Raw genomic sequence first — 20,177 nt, forward strand, 5'->3', positions numbered from 1 at the left:
TCCACCCTATCCCTGTATCCTAATAACCCCATCTAACCTTTTCGAAACTAAGGGGCAATTTAGCATGGCCAATCCACCTAACCTGCACATCTTTGGAATGTGGGAGGAAACCGGAGCACCCGGAGGAAACCCACACAGACATGGGGAGAAAGGGCAAACTCCACACAGTCACCCGAGACCGGAATTGAACCTGGGACCCTGGAGATGTGAGGCAGCAGTGCTAACCACTGTGCCGCCTTTGAAGAACCATTTCCTAATGAAGAACTATTTAATTTCACCATTTCACCTCTACTAAGTGTGTCCTTCAGTTATTTTGACAGCAGTTCACAGTTAATTGCAACTTCGGTGCTTTGGCGATATTGTTGTTTGAAACTTCCACAACATAATTATCTTTTTTGGGTAGCATCCGTGTTTCTCTCCAGCCTATGTTTGCACTGAATACAATATCCCACATGCAAAATTGTTCCTGCTCATTAACATGTAAGATATGAGTGTTGACTTTTTCTTTATATTGTTGCAGTATTAATTAATATTTGAAAAACATATTTGGAAGCAATTTTGCAGAGCAGTTAAATTAGGTGATGCACATGATGTTAAATGACGTGACATGATTTTGAGAATCATTTCCTCCCCTTCCTGTTTCTTTGGACTTCCTCCTGCCACACACCATTCCATAGACAATCTGCTGGACTGCCAATGTTGCTGTAAAATTAGCTGCCAAGAACTCTGTAAGAATAAGAACATAAGAACATAAGAACTAGAAGCAGGAGTAGGCCATCTGGCCCCTCGAGCCTGCTCCACCATTCAATGAGATCATGGCTGATCTTTTGTGGACTCAGCTCCACTTTCCGGCCCGAACACCATAACCCTTAATCCCTTTATTCTTCAAAAAATTATCTATCTTTATCTTAAAAACATTTAATGAAGGAGCCTCTACTGCTTCACTGGGCAAGGAATTCCATAGATTCACAACCCTTTGTGTGAAGAAGTTCCTCCTAAACTCAGTCCTAAATCTACTTCCCCTTATATTGAGGCTATGCCCCCTAGTACTGCTTTCACCCACCAGTGGAAACAACCTGCCCACTTCTATCCTATCTATTCCCTTCATAATTTTATATATTTCTATAAGATCCTCCCTCATCCTTCTAAATTCCAACGAGTACAGTCCCAGTCTACTCAACCTCTCCTCGTAATCCAACCCCTTCAGCTCTGGGATTAACCTAGTAAATCTCCTCTGCACACCCTCCAGTGCCACTATGTCCTTTCTCAAGTAAGGAGACGAAAACTGAACACAATACTCCAGGTGTGGCCTCACTATCACCTTATACAATTGCAGCATAACCTCCCTAGTCTGAAACTCCATCCCTCTAGCAATGAAGGACAAAATTCCATTTGCCTTCTTAATCACCTGTTGCACCTGTAAAACAACTTTTTGTGACTCATGCACTAGCACACCCAGGTCTCTATGCACAGCAGCATGTTTTAATATTTTATCATTTAAATAATAATCCCTTTTGCTGTTATTCCTACCAAAATGGATAACCTCACATTTGTCAACATTGTATTCCATCTGCCAGACCCTAGCCCATTCACTTAGCCTATCCAAATCCCTCTGCAGACTTCCAGTATCCTCTGCACTTTTTGCTTTACCACTTATCTTACTGTCGTCTGCAAACTTGGACGCATTGCCCTTGGTCCCCAACTCCAAATCATCTATGTAAATTGTGAAAAGTTGTGGGCCCAAAACTGATCCCTGAGGGACACCACTAGTTACTGATTGCCAACCAGGGAAACACCCATTAATCCCCACTCTTTGCTTTCTATTAATTAACCAATCCTCGATCCATGCTACTACTTTCCCCTTGATGCCATGCATCTTTATCAGCAACCTTTTGTGTGGTACCTTGTCAAAGGCTTTCTGGAAATCCAGATATACCACATCCATTGGCTCCCCGTTATCTACCGCACTGGTAATGTCCTCAAAAATTTCCACTAAATTAGTTAGGCATGACCTGCCTTTTATGAACCCACGCTGCGTCTGCCCAAGGGGACAATTTCCATCCAGATGCCTCGCTATTTCTTCCTTGATGATAGATTCCAGCATCTTCCCTACAACCGAAGTTAAGCTCACTGGCCTATAATTACCCGCTTTCTGCCTACCTCCTTTTTTAAACAGTGGTGTCACGTTTGCTAATTTCCAATCCGCCGGGACCACCCCAGAGTCTAGTGCATTTTGGTAAATTATCACTAGTGCATTTGCAATTTCCCTAGCCATCTCTTTTAGCACTCTGGGATGCATTCCATCAGGGCCAGGAGACTTGTCTACCTTTAGCCCCATTAGCTTGCCCATCACTACCTCCTTGATGATAACAATCCTCTCAAGGTCCTCACCTGTCATAGCCTCATTTCCATCAGTCACTGGCATGTTATTTGTGTCTTCCACTGTGAAGACCGACCCAAAAAACCTGTTCAGTTCCTCAGCCATTTCCTCATCTCCCATTATTAAATCTCCCTTCTCATCCTCTAAAGGACCAATATTTACCTCAGCCACTCTTTTTTGTTTTATATATTTGTAGAAACTTTTACTATCTGTTTTTATATTCTGAGCAAGTTTACTCTCATAATCTATCTTACTCTTCTTTATAGCTTTTTTAGTAGCTTTCTGTTGCCCCCTAAAGATTTCCCAGTCCTCTAGTCTCCCACTAATCTTTGCTACTTTGTATGCTTTTTCCTTCAATTTCATACTCTCCCTTATTTCCTTAGATATCCACGGTCGATTTTCCCTCTTTCTACCGTCCTTCCTTTTTGTTGGTATAAACCTTTGCTGAGCACTGTGAAAAATCGCTTGGAAGGTTCTCCACTGTTCCTCAACTGTTTCACCATAAAGTCTTTGCTCCCAGTCTACTTTAGCTAGTTATTCTCTCATCCCATTGTAATCTCCTTTGTTTAAGCACAAAACACGAGTGTTTGATTTTACCTTCTCACCCTCCATCTGTATTTTCAATTCCACCATATTGTGATCGCTCCTTCCGAGAGGATCCCTAACTATGAGATTCTGAATCAATCCTGTCTCATTACACAGGACCAGACCTAGGACCGCTTGTTCCCTCGTAGGTTCCAGTACATACTGTTCCAGGAAACTATCGCGGATACATTCTATAAACTCCTCCTCAAGGCTACCTTGACCGACCTGGTTAAACCAATCGACATGTAGATTAAAATCCCCCATGATAACTGCTGTACCATTTCTACATGCATCAGTTATTTCTTTGTTTATTGCCTGCCCCACCATAATGTAACTATTTGGTGGCCTGTAGACTACTCCTATCAGTGACTTTTTCGCCTTACTGTTCCTGATTTCCACCCAAATGGATTCAACCTTATCCTCCATAGCACCGATGTCATCCCTTACTGTTGCCCGGATGTCATCCTTAAATAACAGAGCTACACCACCCCCCTTACCATCCACCCTGTCCTTCCGAATAGTTTGATACCCTCGGATATTTAACTCCCAGTCGTGACCATCCTTTAACCATGTTTCAGTAATGGCCACTAAATCATAGTCATTCACGATGATTTGCGCCATCAACTCATTTACCTTATTCCGAATACTATGAGCATTTAGGTAAAGTACACTTATGTTGGCTTTTTTACCTCTGTTCTGAATCTTAACACCTCGATCAGTAACCTCTCCTAAGTTAGATTTCCTCTTAACCTTTCTCCTAATTTTCCTTGTCGTTGAACCCATATCTTCATGTAACAACCTGCCGCGTCGCTTACCATTAATGTTTTCACTTCCCGTTTTATTCCTTTTAGTATTCCTGGTCCTATTCACTGAGCTCCCCTCAGTCACTGTACCTTGTACTGTCGCCCTTTTTGATTTTTGACTATGGCTTCCCTGCCTTACACTTTCCCCCTTACTGCCTTTTGTTTCTGTCCCTGTTTTACTACCTTCCAACTTCCTGCATCGGTTCCCATCCCCCTGCCACATTAGTTTAAACTCTCCCCAACAGCTCTAGCAAACACCGCCCCTAGGACATCGGTTCCAGTCCTGCCCAGGTGCAGACCGTCCGGTTTGTACTGGTCCCACCTCCCCCAGAACCAGTTCCAATGCCCCAGGAATTTGAATCCCTCCCTCTTGCACCATCTCTCGAGCCACGCATTCATCCTATCTATCCTGACATTCCTACTCTGACTAGCTCGTGGCACTGGTAGCAATCCTGAGATTACTACCTTTGAGGTCCTACTTTTTAGTTTAACTCCTAACTCCCTGAATTCAGCTTGTAGGACCTCGTCCCGTTTTTTACCTATATCGTTGGTGCCTATGTGCACCACGACAGCTGGCTGTTCACCCCCCCCCCCCAGAATGTCCTGCAGCCGCTCCGAGACACCCTTGACCCTTGCACCAGGGAGGCAATATACCATCCTGGAGTCTCGATTGCGTCCGCAGAACCGCCTGTCTATTCCCCTTACAATTGAGTCCCCTCTCACGTTAGCCCTGCCATTCTTCTTCCTGCCCAACCGCGCAGCAGAGCCAGCCACAGTGCCATGAACCTGGCTGCTGCTGCCTTCCCCTGGTGAGCCATCTCCCTCAACAGTATCCAAAGTGGTATATCTGTTTTGCAGGGAGTTAACCGCAGAGGACACCTGCACTGCCTTCCTGCTCTTGCTCTGTCTTTTGGTCACCCATTTTCTATCTCTGTCAGTACCTTTCACCTGCGGTGTGACCAACTCTCTAAACGTGCTATCCACGACGTCCTCAGCATCGCGGATGCTCCAAAGTGAGTCCATCCGCAGCTCCAGAGCCGTCAACCAGCCTAACAGGAGCTGCAACTGGACACACTTCTTGCACGTGATGGAGCCAGGGACAGTGGACGTGCACCTGAGCTCCCACATCGCACACGAGGAGCATGACATGGGTCTGAGATCTCCTGCCATGTCTTAAACCTTCGGTTAACTTCAAGAATTACAATTTCCCCCAAAAATTAAATAAATAAACAAACAAATAAACAACAAAGAAAAAAATAAATAAATATACCAATGAAAAGAAAAAGAAAACAGAACCACTACTTACCAGTCACTTACCAGGGATGAAAAGCACTTCCTCCCCACCCAGCTTCGAATTCCCACCTAGATTCAAATTCCCAAACTCACTCTTGGTTCTGTCTCACTCTTGGCTGTGTCTTCTCTGGCTCACTGGGAGTGAGTTTACAAGTTGCTCTTTTTAAACTGTCCTGAATTGACTCCCCTCCCCCACCTGCTTTTAGATCAAGGTAGATTTAAGTGACTGACACTTAACTGCCAACCAGTTATGTGAGTGGGTGGGGCAGCCCTTGTTAACCTACACTGCACAATTCTAGCTTAATTTAAATTAATTTAAACTCCTGAAATTTAAAAGGAGCTGCCTTACTGATTTGATTCAATTCCCACCTAGATTCAAATTCCCAAACTCACTCTTGGTTCTGTCTCACTCTGGTTGATTCCAGAGTGAGACAGAATAGGCTGAATGATTCTACTTCCACTTATTCCTCTGTACATGATCAAGTGATGAATAAACTCCAGCACAAAAGGCATCAAAGCTTAACAAACATGTAAAACTAGTGCTCTGTGAGATGAATCTTTTAAAGAGCAAACAGCAGGTCTACAAACACTTCAGTTTACACCATTAATATCCTACCTTAGTAAGCATAGGCCAATGAGGCAGAAAGAATATGGGGCAGGTATTCACAGAACAAATTTGGCAGGAAAAGCAAGTGTTCGAGACCTGAATCAGGCCAGACTGGAGGCAATCAGCTAGGAAAAATGGTGCCGACGGTGTGCCTGCCAATGTCTCGCCTCCATTTCCGGCATTGCCGACCTTCATGAAGACGGGGTAGCGTGTGAACCTGCTCCTGCTCCTCATCAGTCCAATTAACATTGTTAAGGGCTTAGGGCAGCACGGTGGCGCAATGGTTAGCTCTGCTGCCTCACAGCACCGAGGTCCCCTGTCCGTGTGGAGTTTGTACATTCTCCCCATGTTTGCTTGGGTTTCACCCCCACAACTCAAAGATGTGCAGGCCAGGTGGATTAGCCACGTCAAAATTGCCCCTTAATTGGAAAAAAATAATTGGGTACTCTAAATTTTTTAAAAACTTATGTTATGAGCTTGTTAGAAGCCTGTCTCTGGAACGGCTTTGGATCTTCCTGGGAGCGCGTCCATTATTCAGCAGTTGTCTGCCTCAGCCCAACTGAAGGCCAGGGGGGGCCATATTCAGGGTGAGACATGGAGGCCAGAAACGTTTCAAAAGATTAAGTGTAACGTGCTTATCATTGGTTAAAGGACATTTCACTTTGAAGTCAAAGTTGCAGCAGCCCACAGTGGAGACAAAGAGTCAGGTTTAAGAACTTTGCCAGTTCAGGGAGTTGTCACCCTCTAGGGAACACATGGGCATGGTCCAGTGGACAATATTGGACTCCACCTGAGCAGCAGGAAGGTGCAGAAATTGAGGCAATTGGAGGTAAGGAGCAGTAGCCTGCACAGCAAGGTATGATCGGCAGGCATCAGAAGGCCAGAGGAGAGAGCCCAGGGGTACAAAGGAACAGGAGACACTCTCCTGAGCATGGAATCTACAGTCAGAAGGAACGGTACTGGCATATGATTGGGAACCAGTGCCGAAGGAGATTGCAACTCTCTAGCCGGATGGTCACAGATATCTGTGCCCGTGAGAGTGGGGACCTCCATCGCATCTCACAGGTGGCTGCACACCGGTGTATCACCCAGGTGACTGATGCCCTCCTGACCAAGACTGGACAACACATCAGACTCACTCGACTCAGAGGGCATTGGGCACGGTGCTCTCCAATACATTTCTGCAGGGACCTCAGTCATTGTCGTGATCTGCTGCAAGCTCCATAACATGGGACTCTAGGGAGTGCTGAAGTCCTGGAAGGGCAGCTCATTCGGGGAGAAGCAGGAGACAAGAGAGGAAGAGGAATTGGAGACAGAGGGACGTGATTCTAGACAAAGAGGTGCCCCTGCTGCATACAATTCTCTGGGAAGAGGACGTCCCTCATCTCTTTCATGAGTTCCCATCTTCATCAGGCCCACCTGCATTCATGTTGCCACCTGCTTTCCATACCAATTAAGGGACCACCCCCACGAAAATCTGAATTGCAGTCAGTTCCCCATCAGAGGTGGGTTTTGGAAACTGGAACAGACCAGATGCTGTTTCCAGCCTTGGTGATACAAATCCAGCCCTAAGTCTGTCAACATTTATCTTGACGATGGCAGATTAATTGATTTTTCTGCTCCCAAAGTAGGAAGTCTTGTCATTCAATGGAACCTAGGAGGCTCCTGCCAATTGGCAAATTAGTCACATCTATGTACATAATTGCAAAATAAACTGACTGATATTACTAATGTCCCCACTGGCCCAGTGGAAATATTCACAGAGAAACAGATATTCAAGGGTTTGCTGCCTTCACTGCCACAGGCACAACTATGTACACCCTGCAGATCAGCTGGAGGTCCGCTTGCAGCATGTTACAGAACTTCCTCACCAATTCACTCAGGAATTGCTTATCAATCCAACGGAAACCACTCCCTACTGCCCAAAAGCCAAGTCTCACACAAAACCGCAAAGTTGCTGTCCAAAAGGTATGAAAAAATGAATAGAAACCCTGTTAATTCTTGTGCTTGTCATTGTATCCACATTAGCATATTATGGTGCAATCACACACACACCGATGGACAGGTAGTTGGACCAACCAACACACACACATCGCAGCCAATCACCAGTGAGAGCACACGCACTATAAAACAGGGAACACCACAGTTCCCGCTCATTCTACCAGGAGATAGCTCAGAGCTCACAGCGTGCCACTCAGACATACACCATGTGCTGAGTGCCTCACCAAGATAGTGAAAGGGCTGGGTCCACAGGTTAGTTGGTGAAGCAAGAACCTCCGCCAGCAGTTATTAGTTAATATTGTACAAGACAATAAAACAGAGTTGTACCATCTACAACCGTGTTGGTTCATTTGTGTATCGGAACACCCAACACGACATGATACCAGGACTGGAAACTAGCCAGCGACTGTGAGACCTACCTGCACCTCTTCAGAAATCCGCCATTATGCGCCATGGAAAACATCAGCCTGCCGCAGCCGCTCCAAATCGCTGGAAATCTTGGCTTCAACAGGAAGCTGTTTAAACAGCGCTTCCAGCTCTTCCTAGAAGCCACAGACAGGGAGAATGCATCGGACACCAGGAAGATCGCCCTCCTCCTCTCCACGGCGGGGCAACACACCATCCACATCTACAACTCCCTGGCATTCGCGGAAGGCGAGGACAAGACAAAATACAAGACGGTCCTTCTAAAGTTTGAGGAACACTTCAGCGTGGAAGTTAATGAGAGCTTCGAGAGGTACCTCTTCCAGCAGCGCCTGCAGGGTAAGGATGAGCCTTTTCAATCTTATTTGACACATCTCCGTATCCTCGCGCAGTCCTGCGGCTATGAGGCCACCTCCGACTCCATGATTCGGGATCAGATAGTTTTTGGGGTCACCTCGGACACCCTACGCCAGCAGCTCCTCAAAATAAAGCGCCTCACCCTAGCGGCTGCCATCGAGATCTGCTTCCTCCACGAAAACTCGACCAGCCGGTACTCCCAAATCCAGGCGGCCGAATCGGCGCGGCAGGGGTCCTACGATGCCAAGCAGGTCCAGTCGATCGAGTTCCTCCCGGCCCGCGGCCCGGACGAGGGTGGCCATTTTGCGCACTTTCTGAGGCCTCCCGCGCTTGTAAGCGGCAAAAGAGGGGACGTCGATGCAGAGGGACGGGATGCGCACGTGTGCTCTACGCAGGACCGAACCGCGCATGCGCGGTGGCGCAACGAACGCCATGACATCACGACGTGCAGCAACTGTGGATCCGCACACTTAAAGCGGCAATGGCCGGCCAAAGCGCGACAATGCCTCCGCTGTGGCAGGATGGGCCACTACGCTGCCTGCTGTCGAGCAGCTCAACCTGCCAACTCTCCGCAGTTCCGCCAGCCTCGCAGGGACGTGCGGGCCATTCAGCCCCCATACACTGAGTCACATCCTGACAACATGCAGACCTGTGATACCAACGACCGGGATCCCTTCCGCGTTGCGGTAATAAACAAGAACCGGATGTCCCCAAGTCGGAACCACCAGCTGATGCCAGTGCACAGCATTGATCCGGGCGATGAGTGGTGTGCCACCCTAACGGTCAACCCAAATTCGTCGCCCACTTAATAGACTTGACTTATGAGCCTGTTAGCACATTGGACTCACTGAATTGTTTTACAGTACTGGTAACGTGTTTCTTTCTTGACGCTCCAGAAGTTCTCTCTCGTCGTTTGCTGATTGCACTTGTTTTGTTATTGGTACAACCTCGTTGCTCTGTTGCACCCGACACCTTCCTCTGTATATAGTTTAGCCTCATGTACATGTTATAAATATTGCACACACATACTCAGATACACTCAGTACACACTAATATTTATTAGCATGTCGGCACATATCCTTGTGAAAAGGGGGGATGTCATGATATCCACATCAGCATATCATGGTGCAATCACACACACACTGATGGACAGGCAGTTGGACCAACCAACACACACACAACATCGCAGCCAATCACCAGTGAGAGCACACACACTATAAAACAGGGAACACCACAGTTCCCGCTCATTCTACCAGGAGATAGCTCAGAGCTCACAGCGTGCCACTCAGACATACACCATGTGCTGAGTGCCTCACCAAGATAGTGAAAGGGCTGGGTCCACAGGTTAGCTGGTGAAGCACGAACCTCAGCCAGCAGTTATTAGTTAATATTGTACAAGACAATAAAACAGAGTTGTACCATCTACAACCGTGTTGGTTCATTTGTGTATCAGAACACCCAACACGACAGTGCTAACCTGGAAAGATTGATTCAATAGTCCCAAAACACCCACCACTAATTAATCTTTAATTATCAGAATCTATTAGATAACACTTTCACTGATCGAAACAGCTGGACCAGGCTCAGATCCCAGAAAACACAGGAACAGTTTGGTCTTAGTAACCTTTTATGCATGATGATCTCTCATAATGCACTTTGTTTGTGCCCACCTCTAATTTCAAGAAGTCTAAATCCCTGAGAAGTTATCATTTGTTTTGCACATCAGTGTTACAAAGCTCTTGTGTAAATTCCTAGGCTCCTACACATAAGTGATTGATGCTATGGTTACTGTGTTATATCTTCCTTTTTCTCTTTGAAGTAGATCCGTTCTCAGCTTGCCAAGTAAATCTGACAAATTGCAAAACAATCCAATCATGGCTCAGAATGATGTGGGTTATTTTTGGAGACTTGACTGTGGTTAATTTATTAAAATGGTGCCTGTCTATTGCTCAAAGCAAGTATCTGCTGTAATTATAAACCATTTCCTTTTTGATTTTCTAGGAGGGGTTCAAAATGGGACTAACTCTCGAAGGCACTGTGTTCTCTCTTGATCCTCTGGACAGTAGATGCTGACATGAAGGAACTAATTCTTTTCGCAGTTGGATCGTAAACATATAGTGCCATTGAAGTGCCAAAAAAGCTTTTTCTCTTCCACAATATTTGATAATATCTCTCTTGTGTGGATTTTTAACTTGATTCTGCTTGCATTCTCTTTTCATCTCTTTTTTAAGTCTGCTGAGAAAATAGCATAGAAAAATTGCCCATGATTAATGTTCACCCAAAATCTGAATTCTGCTTGACATTTTATGGAACCATCCCAACATTTTTCCAAGAAATTAAAATCTCTTTTTAAAATTAGAATCAGCACTGAACTGTGAAGGTCCAATTTTGAAAAAGATTTTTATTCAGAAAGGAATTTCTACTTGTTGTTCTTCCCATCTGTACCTTCAAATGGAATGGTTAATGTTGCAAGCTGCATCTAGTAGCATTGGAGAAAATGGCCTAGATTTTCTCTGAATTGGGCCAACTCTGGAGCTCTTTAAAGGTGGAAGGCATGGCCCAATGCTAATGTTCTCACTCCTGTTCCATCTTGCAGAAGATTTATGCCAGTGCTGAGTAAGGCTGTGAATAGCCAGTCCACAGGCAACACTCTTGCCCGTACCTGCTCCATTGCAGGACTGAGCAGTTCAAATCATACCCCAGCAATGTGGGCAGTCAGGACCCTGCCATAAATAGACATGGTTGACAGCACCCCAAGAGATTTGTGAACCAAGGGTGAAACCCAATCCCAAGTGGGAAACTGAAAAGGAAACAGCCACCTGCTTCTGAAATTCTTGATTGACAGGATATGTGTCCATCAATAAAAAAAAAAAATCTGCTCTTCCAGTTTCTGGAGGCTCCATTGGAGCTGTGATGATTTTGACAGCTAAGCCCATTATGAATGTTTGGCTGAGTTTTAAAAGCCGATGAAACATAGCAGGAGGTTAAAAAAGAATTAAGGGTGGGATTTTCCTACCAACCCGCCGCATGTTTTTCAGCGGCAGAGGTGGCCCGCCAGTGGGATCACCGGTCCTGGGATTTCCTGTTGAAAACCCCCCACATCACCGGAAGACCCATGCGCAGGCATGGGACCAGCATGAAAAGCCAGTAATTACCGTCCTAAACCCCGCCAGGTGGTCATTCAGTTGTAAAAGTAAATATACATCTTGAGTATATCTGAAAAGAGAGACATGTTACCAAAACATTTCATCTTGCCCTCATCAGGACAAATGTAAAAATGCCAAATTTCTAACACTCACCACAGAAGAAAAGGGATGCAGATCTCTGATTCACTGAGGCACTGCCATGGAGAATCCAACAGGAAGCTGTAAACTACCATGCTTCTAAATAATGCAAAAATGTGCAAGACTTAAACATATTCCCTTTGTTTGCAGGGAACAGGTCCCTGCATGTGGCTAGATGTTGCTTCTAGCAAGCGTAAATAAGCTATGTTAAAAGCTTGACTGATTATTTTAAACCATACTTTAGCTATGGTGCACTCATGATTGTTCAGCAAGTGCTGCCCAATTGCAAAATCGTATCTAACAGTACACATTTTGTTTTGGGTTCTGCAAGCACGAGCTGCTGGAGTGCATAGAACATAGAACATCGCAGTACAGGCCCTTCGGCCCTCGATGTTGCGACGACCTGTGAAACCACTCTAAATCCCATCTACACTATTCCCTTATTGTCCATATGTCTATCCAATGACCATTTGAATGCCCTTAGTGTTGGCAAGTCCACTACTGTTGCAGGCAGGGCATTCCACACCCTTACTACTCCCTGAGTAAAGAACCTACCTCTGACATTTGTCTTATATCTATCTCCCCTCAATTTAAAGCTATGTCCCCTCGTGCTAGACATCACCATCTGAGGAAAAAGGCTCTCACTGTCCACCCTGTCCAATCCTCTGATCATCTTGTATGCCTCAATTAAGTCACCTCTTAACCTTCTTCTCTCTAACGAAAACAGCCTCAAGTCCCTCAGCCTTTCCTCATAGGATCTTCCCTCCATACCAGGCAACATTCTGGTAAATCTCCTCTGCACCCTTTCCAATGCTTCCACATCCTTCCTATAATGCAGCGACCAGAATTGCACGCAATACTCCAAATGCGGCCGCACCAGAGTTTTGTACAGCTGCAACATGACCTCATGGCTCCAAAACTCAATCCCTCTACCAATAAACGCTAACACACTGTACGCCTTCTTAACAACCCTCTCAACCTGGGTGGCAACTTTCAAAGATCTATGCACATGGACACCGAGATCTCTCTGCTCATCCACACTGCCAAAAATCTTACCATTAGCCCAGTGCTCTGTCTTCCTGTTATTCCTTCCAAAATGAATCATCTCACACTTTTCTGCATTAAACTCCATTTGCCACCTCTCAGCCCAGCGCTGCAGCTTATCTATGTCCCTCTGTAACTTGTAACATCCTTCCGCACTGTCCACAACTCCACCGACTTTAGTGTCATCTGCACATTTACTCACCCATCCTTCTACGCCCTCCTCCAGGTCATTTATAAAAATGACAAACAGCAGTGTCCTCAAAACAGATCCTTGTGGTACACTACTAGTAACTGGACTCTAGTCTGAACATTTCCCATCAACCACCACCCTTTGTCTTCTTCCAGCTAGCCAATTTCTGATCCAAACTGCTAAATCACCCTGAATCCCATGCCTCCGTATTTTCTGTAGTAGCCTACCGTGGGGAACCTTATCAAACGCTTTACTGAAATCCATATGCACCACATCAACTGCTTTACCCTCATCCACCTGTTTGGTCACCTTCTCAAAGAACTCAATAAAGTTTGTGAGGCACGACCTACCCTTCACAAAACCCTGTTGACTATCTCTAATCAAATTATTCCTTTCCAGATGATTATAAATCCTATCTCTTATAAACCTTTCCAAGATTTTGCCCACAACAGAAGTAAGGCTCACTTGAACAAGGAGACAACATTTGCTATCCACCAGTCTTCTGGCACTATTCCTGTAGACAAAGATGACTTAAAGTTCAAAGCCAAAGGCTCAGCAATCTCCTCCCTAGCTTCCCAGAGAATCCTAGGATAAATCCCATCTGGCCCTGGGACTTATCTATTTTCACACTTTCTAGAATTGCTATTACCTCCTCCTTATGAACCTCAAGCCCTTCTAGTCTAGTAGCCTGAATCTCAGTATTCTCCTCAACAACAGTGTCTTTTTCCTGTGTGAATACTGACGGAAAATATTCATTTAGCACCTTTCCTATCTCCTCGGACTCCAAGCACAACTTCCCACTACTGTCCTTGACTGGCCCTACTCTTACCCTAGTCATTCGTTTATTCCTGACATATCTATAGAAAGCTTTAGGGTTATCCTTGATCCTACCTGCCAAAGACTTCTCATGTCCCCTCCTGGCTCTTCTTAGCTCTCTCTTTAGGTCCTTCCTAGCTAACTTGTAACTCTCAAGCGCCGTAACTCTCGAGCGCCCTAACTGAACCTTCATGTCTCATCTTTACATAAGCCTCCTTCTTCCTCTTGACAAGTGTTTCGACTGCTTTAGTAAATCACGGTTCCCTTACTCGACCACTTCCTCCCTGCCTGACAGGTACATACTTATCAAGGACATGCAGTAGCTGTTCCTTGAACAAGCTCCACATTTCCATTGTGTCCATCCCCTGCAGTTTTCCTCTCCATCCGATGCATCCTAAGTCTTGCCTCATCGCATCATAATTGCCTTTCCCCCAGATATAACTCTTGCCCTGCGGTATATACCTATCCCTTTCCATCGCTAAAGTAAACGTAATCGAATTGTGGTCAAGGGGAACGACCACAGGGGATCCCTGTACTGACTGCTTCCTCCCAGCCCCTCTCACCGTCACCCATCTATCTTTATTCTTCGGAGTAACTACATCCCTGAAGCTTCTATCTATGACCACCTCTGCCTCCCGAATGATCCGAAGTTCATCCAGCTCCAGTTCCCTCATGCGGTTTCTGAGGAGCTGGAGATGGGTGCACTTCCCACAGATGAAATCAGCAGGGACACTGCACTCTATACTCTGTCTATAACCAACAGCGGGAGGAACGTGCTGTTTGATTTGATCAGCGAATTGTTGAGATTTATGACCTACGTATCTGGAATATGTGCTTGTACGACATTTGTGGCCGATTTATAAACCTGCCACAGAAGGAGGCCATTGGCACTTAAGCCACATGGCTGTATCGCGGCAATCTTATTTTCTGAATCTGTAAGTTAAAGGTGTAAGTCCAATTTCTTTCACAAATTTAAACCACTGTGCACATTTAAATAATTTCAGGTCCCAAGCACTGTTTTCTTCACTTTTGAATAATTAATAGTAGAACTTTTCCAATGTGAAAAGTACTCTAACGCAACTCTACATTGATTGGAATTTTTGCAAGTGTTATAATATAGTATCTCATAATGGCATTTGAAGTTGTCAAAACATTCACCACTTGGCTGACAAAATGTTCCTGACTCCTCAACAGGCTTCTCTCAAGGTTCCTGAACTCTCAAACAAGGCGGATTTTCAGAACCCTGCCAAAGGCCGCTCTACCCATTGCAAATACTGGGATACATGAAAAACAAACTTCCTTAGGTCCATCAGTAGCGATCCTAAAATCACAGGCCATCTGCGCAAACTCACAATCTGACCCTAACCCAAGCCTCTTTCCATCAATGGGAATATTGCATGAGCAACTTTTCCTAGAGGAGATTCAAAATTGCAGAGCCAAAGACCTGGGGCTGGATTCTCTGTTTTTGGGACTATGCCCCCACGCCATCGTAAAAACTGTGGCCTTACATGGAAGAAAAACTGGTGTGAAAAGGCCATCTATTCATAGCCCTGCAGTGGGCTAGCAGGGACCTGTCGTGAATCTAGCAGCTTTAGCTGCAGATACGGGCCCCCGCACTTCTGGGTCAGAGGCCACGCGTGCGCACAGCGGCGGCCTCCAGCGGCCGTGCCGTGCTCCATGGCGGACTCAGTCCGCAGAGCTGGACCTCCTAAATAGTGCCCCCGATTGGCCGCCTGTCCGGCCCTGACTGCCCACCGAAAAATAGTCCGGTCCCATATGTTGCCCCTCCTGCCCTCCGATCGGCCCACCCCAGACCATGGTGGCCGTGGATTGAGTCCGCAGCCGCCACGCAAGTATCCCGAACGGCAGGACCACATTAGATCCATGCCATCGGACGGTCGGGGGTAGAGAATGGCGGGTGGGCCTCCAGCAATGGCCGCAGGTAGGGGATACGCGGCGCGACATACTCTCTGAGTATACCGCATTTCGGGGCCCGGAGAATCCGGGAGCTGGAGCCAGTCCCGATTCCATGCGCGGAAGTGGATTCTCCACCCCGGCGCCGGACGCGATTTTGACGTTGGGGTGCAGAGAATCCAGCCTCTTTTTTGCAAATAACCTAAAGGAATAACCTGCCCATTGTTATTCACTTAACAATTCCTGTACTTTCCCTTTTATGCTATTATGTTTACCTAGCCTTGGAAGAGTGTATTTTTATATATGTTTATTTTTCAGTAATATTGATATAAGGCAAATTTTTTGTTGGTACTTTTTTAACGTTTGCCTAGGAGGATGATGTAATAACTGGATTATATGTTGCCCAAACCTTGCTGCTAAGACAACTAAATTGTATTAAAGTTAAATTCAAATTTGATATCATTTAGACATTTTGTATGTCAGAAGTGATATATAGATATAAGTTGCTTGTCAAATTAACTTCTGAAATCACATCAGTATTTAAAAGATTTATTATTTCTTAATAGAATATTGTATCTTAATGGTTACTGATTATTTATCTTTTACAACATTTAATTTTGTGAAACAATACTGAAGGCTGACATCCCAATTTTAATGCATGAGCATTGATGGGCACTGATGCAGGTGCCAAACCATCCCACCTCAGCAACTAGAGGCCGTGGATATTTTAACTTCCAGCATCATCTGCATAGGATCCATCTGTCTCCCACCCAAAATCAACAGGAAGTAGGAGCTGGTCAGTAGGTGGAAGCAGATGCCAGATGACAGGAGTCAATGAAGGGCCTCTTCCTGTTGTGTCATTCTGTTAGGAACACTAAAACAACTTCACGTGCTGACCTCTTGTTAAAACAGACATCAGAGCCCGATCATCTCATTTAAAGAAGCCTGTGACCAGCGAGTGTCCTTCCCATCGCCTCAAATGTGTTAGTTAAAATTGTAGTTTTCAGAAGGAGAGTGGAACCTCAGAAGTTGGGTCCCGATAGATAATGTTAACTGCCCACCTAGCATTGGCCAGATAGGCAAAGTTAGAATTGTTCCGTTCGAGCTAGTTTTAAATTAGAGATATGGAGAGATGAGGGAAGCTATATAGTTCATCCAACTCTTTCTTCCACAAGTACCTGTGGTGTCACTACCACAGTGTTTTTGCCTAATCTAGAAGACCATTTTAGGTAACAATTACTGTTTGCATAAAGAAGTGCATTGTAACATCAAACCTTTTACTACAGTGTTTTTCAAACTTATTTTCTGGGGACCCATTTTTACCAACCGGCCAACCTTCGGGACCCACGCCAGCTGACCGTCACGACCCACGCCAGTCCACTTTCTCAACCCACACCGCCTGATCTTCGTGACCCACCATTTCCGCTTACCTTTAATGTGACAGGTGCGTCTGCTTGGTCCTCGCAATCTTACTTGTTCTGTCATTTAATGTTACATTTCTGTATGGGTTATTCACCAGAGGTCCTGGAGCTCACACCAGCACTGCTTTGTCCTGTTATGGACTGTCCTGAACTGTTCACACCACCGCTGCTTTGTCCTGTTGTGGATTCTCCTGAGCCACTCACTCCAGCAGGTTTGGTTCTGAAATCCTGGCCTGTTTGTGTGTCTGGCCCTCTCTTTTTTATTACAAAATGATTCATTTAAAATTTTTCTGTACTGTTGCTTGTTTGCTACTGACAAAATGGAGGAATCGCAATCGCGCCTAGAGCTCAGTGTTCGAGGCGCATGACCTTTTCTCTGCATTGCTTCAGGCAGGACGATTGATTCAATTTTTAAAAAGTCTTCTCCTGTGTCATGGCGCTGACATCTGCTTCTCGCTTGGCTCCGGGCATGCGCACTGATGAGCGGGCATGCATTCTTAAAGCAGGTTGCGGCCGTCATTTTTGAAGCCGCTCGCAGCCAGTATATTTAAAAGCTGGCTGCTGTGGCTGTTGTGTGTTAATTCCCACGATCGGGAACACCGCTATGGATGCTCCGTGACCCTCCTGACACCCCCCTGCGACCAATCCGCGGGTTGCGACCCCGACTTTGAAAATGACTGCAAAGTTATGGTTTACTTTGACACCACTTTACTACTCCAGCTAATATTGTGTATGCCCATGTAAAACCATCTCTTACTCTGTCCATTTGAAACTGAAAAATCCAACATTTTTCTTATAATTCATTCTCCTAATGCAAGCGGATGAGCTGAGGATAGAACACATTTGGAATAATGTCTTCGGATTTCTCCACTGATTTGACAATGTGGCTTAGTCTTCTGTTTGCCACTCTACAATAACTGGATATGCTAACTATTCAATGCCATATCATTTACAACTCTTTTTCAAACTTTTCTCTAATCTGTTTAATGTCAGAGAACAGTTAGTCGCTTTTCCTTTCTTCTCATGTTAAAATTTTGTACTTGTGTTGAATTTCACTTGCCTTAGTTCTGCACAATTCCAAAATTGTCTAGGTTCTTCCACAGTTAACTTCATTGCAGTGTTAATGTAAGCCTACTTCTGACAAACGATCAGTATTATATCAGATTAGACTGGAAGCTACGCAATATTAAGTTGTATCTACAAGCTTGATTAACTTGCATTAAGTTTCTGAATCCAGCTTATTTATGTAGATCTTAAATAATAAGGGCCCAGTAGCAATCCCACTCAGTACAACAACTCACCTTGTCAACACGTCTGTAACTAGATGCTAGATTACTTCCTCTATTTAAGACAATTGCTTATCCATCCCCAAATATTACCTAGGGCATTTATTTTTTTACAATCTTAAATGTTTGATTGAAGTAATATTAGATTTTCTTTTCTCGTTTACTGGTTCTTTAAACAAAACTAGTGTGGACTTTATTTCCAACTTTATCTCCAACTGTAATTGTAGTTGTTTATTATCCTCCCAGGTTATGTAGATATGTTTGATGTGTATCATCTGAAGTGTAATATTAGTCAATTACTTGAACATTGCACAAGATGATTGTTTGTCTGGAATGAAGGGTAGATCATTTAAACCTGGCATAATCTTTTCAGAATTAATGTATTTCTACAAATTATAACAGACAAGTATCTGCATGCTTTGCCAGTATTTCAAATAACTATTTTGTTTGTAATATGCAGAATCTAATAAGTCTTCCTATTTCTATCTGCACCTGTATCAAATGACATTTTCAGTTGAAGATTAGTCACATTGGGATACATCTTAATGCTTTAAAACATATTTATCAATAATCTGAGTATATTTGCCAATATTCATCTTATGCATTTTATATTGTGAGGGTGGTAGAGTGTACCGCTGATCTATGTTATCAATGTGGTTTTTTTTTTGAATATCAAACTGCATCTCTCAAGTAACTGTTAAAGTCACGGATTTTAACAATATAGAGTTGATTTTACATGTGTATAATTGTGTTCCTTTAAAACCATTTCTGATTCCTAAACTTACAATGGTAATTTACAGCGTAGAAATGGTGACAATGTTTGTTTAATTTTACATATCTGTTGAGGGTGCTTGCTAATGAATTAACAAAATTTTGATTTTGTCAAATGGCTAAGGAAAAAGTATAATTTAGATTCATAATTATATCAGTGTTATACCAGTATCTGGTACTATTGAATATACATAAAGATTGTGCTGAACCAAAAAAGTTAAGATTGCTTCATAGATGCATATGTTGTATTTGCGATCAGTTTGAAAGTTGGAGGTAGACCGAGTTCATAACACCGTTGTATCTTTATAATGTCTATTAGTTGTAAAAGTCTCCTTCAATTGCCAATAATAAACTTTTTTAAATGTAGATTGACTTATTCACACATTAATTTCTCTTCAGATATTTTTCATGAAAACTATACTTAGAAACGGAAATGTTTGATAAAATGCAGTTATTTTTCTAATGTCGTATAGCAATTGATTTGGTTTGCCATAGAGATCCAATTAAAGGAACAGTAGCCAGACAAAGGATATTGTAAAACAAAATGCCCACCCCTATTAAAAACTTGCCACACTATAGATTCAGCAGTGGAACACAGACATGATGCTACACACAGCATGCCATTTCAAAATGTAATTGCCAAGTCAAATATAGACGTGTATCACAAATGCCATATTTCCAAGTGGTTCTTTTTGATGGGGTTTCTCTACTAAGTGTAGTATAAGGGTGTTCTTCATAGCAAGGGTAAATGTGGGGCTATCATAGAAAACAGTACCACACAGATGGAGAGAGTCACATGATCATGGACTGAGGATAATAACAGCCTAGCAGAAGTCAGCATGGATTTGTACCTAGCCAGGGCAATAACTTGGAGATATATACAATTATATGTTACAAATGGACACTTAATATTCAACTGTACACACCCAGACCACTTCGTGAGCCCGTACAAAATTAAGGGTATGTTGACATCTGGACTGGTACGGATTCATGGATGCTGGC

At 44.2% G+C, this 20,177-nt stretch overlaps 1 protein-coding gene across 6 annotated transcripts in view; it reads left to right on the plus strand.

The window, feature by feature from the left end:
- gulp1b (GULP PTB domain containing engulfment adaptor 1b) overlaps window positions 1-19,541 on the plus strand; it is a 645,746-nt gene extending 626,205 nt beyond the window's left edge. For all 6 annotated transcript variants that reach the window (XM_072477928.1, XM_072477980.1, XM_072477970.1 and 3 more), the window contains one exon: window positions 10,451-19,541. In XM_072477928.1, the coding sequence (XP_072334029.1) occupies window positions 10,451-10,522 (72 nt within the window). In that variant the 3' untranslated portion in view covers window positions 10,523-19,541. The remainder of the gene's footprint in view (window positions 1-10,450) is intronic.
- The last annotated feature ends 636 nt before the right edge of the window (window positions 19,542-20,177 follow it).

This window comes from Scyliorhinus torazame, chromosome 2 (assembly GCF_047496885.1).
Source record: "Scyliorhinus torazame isolate Kashiwa2021f chromosome 2, sScyTor2.1, whole genome shotgun sequence".
Taxonomy (NCBI): Eukaryota; Metazoa; Chordata; class Chondrichthyes; order Carcharhiniformes; family Scyliorhinidae; genus Scyliorhinus; species Scyliorhinus torazame.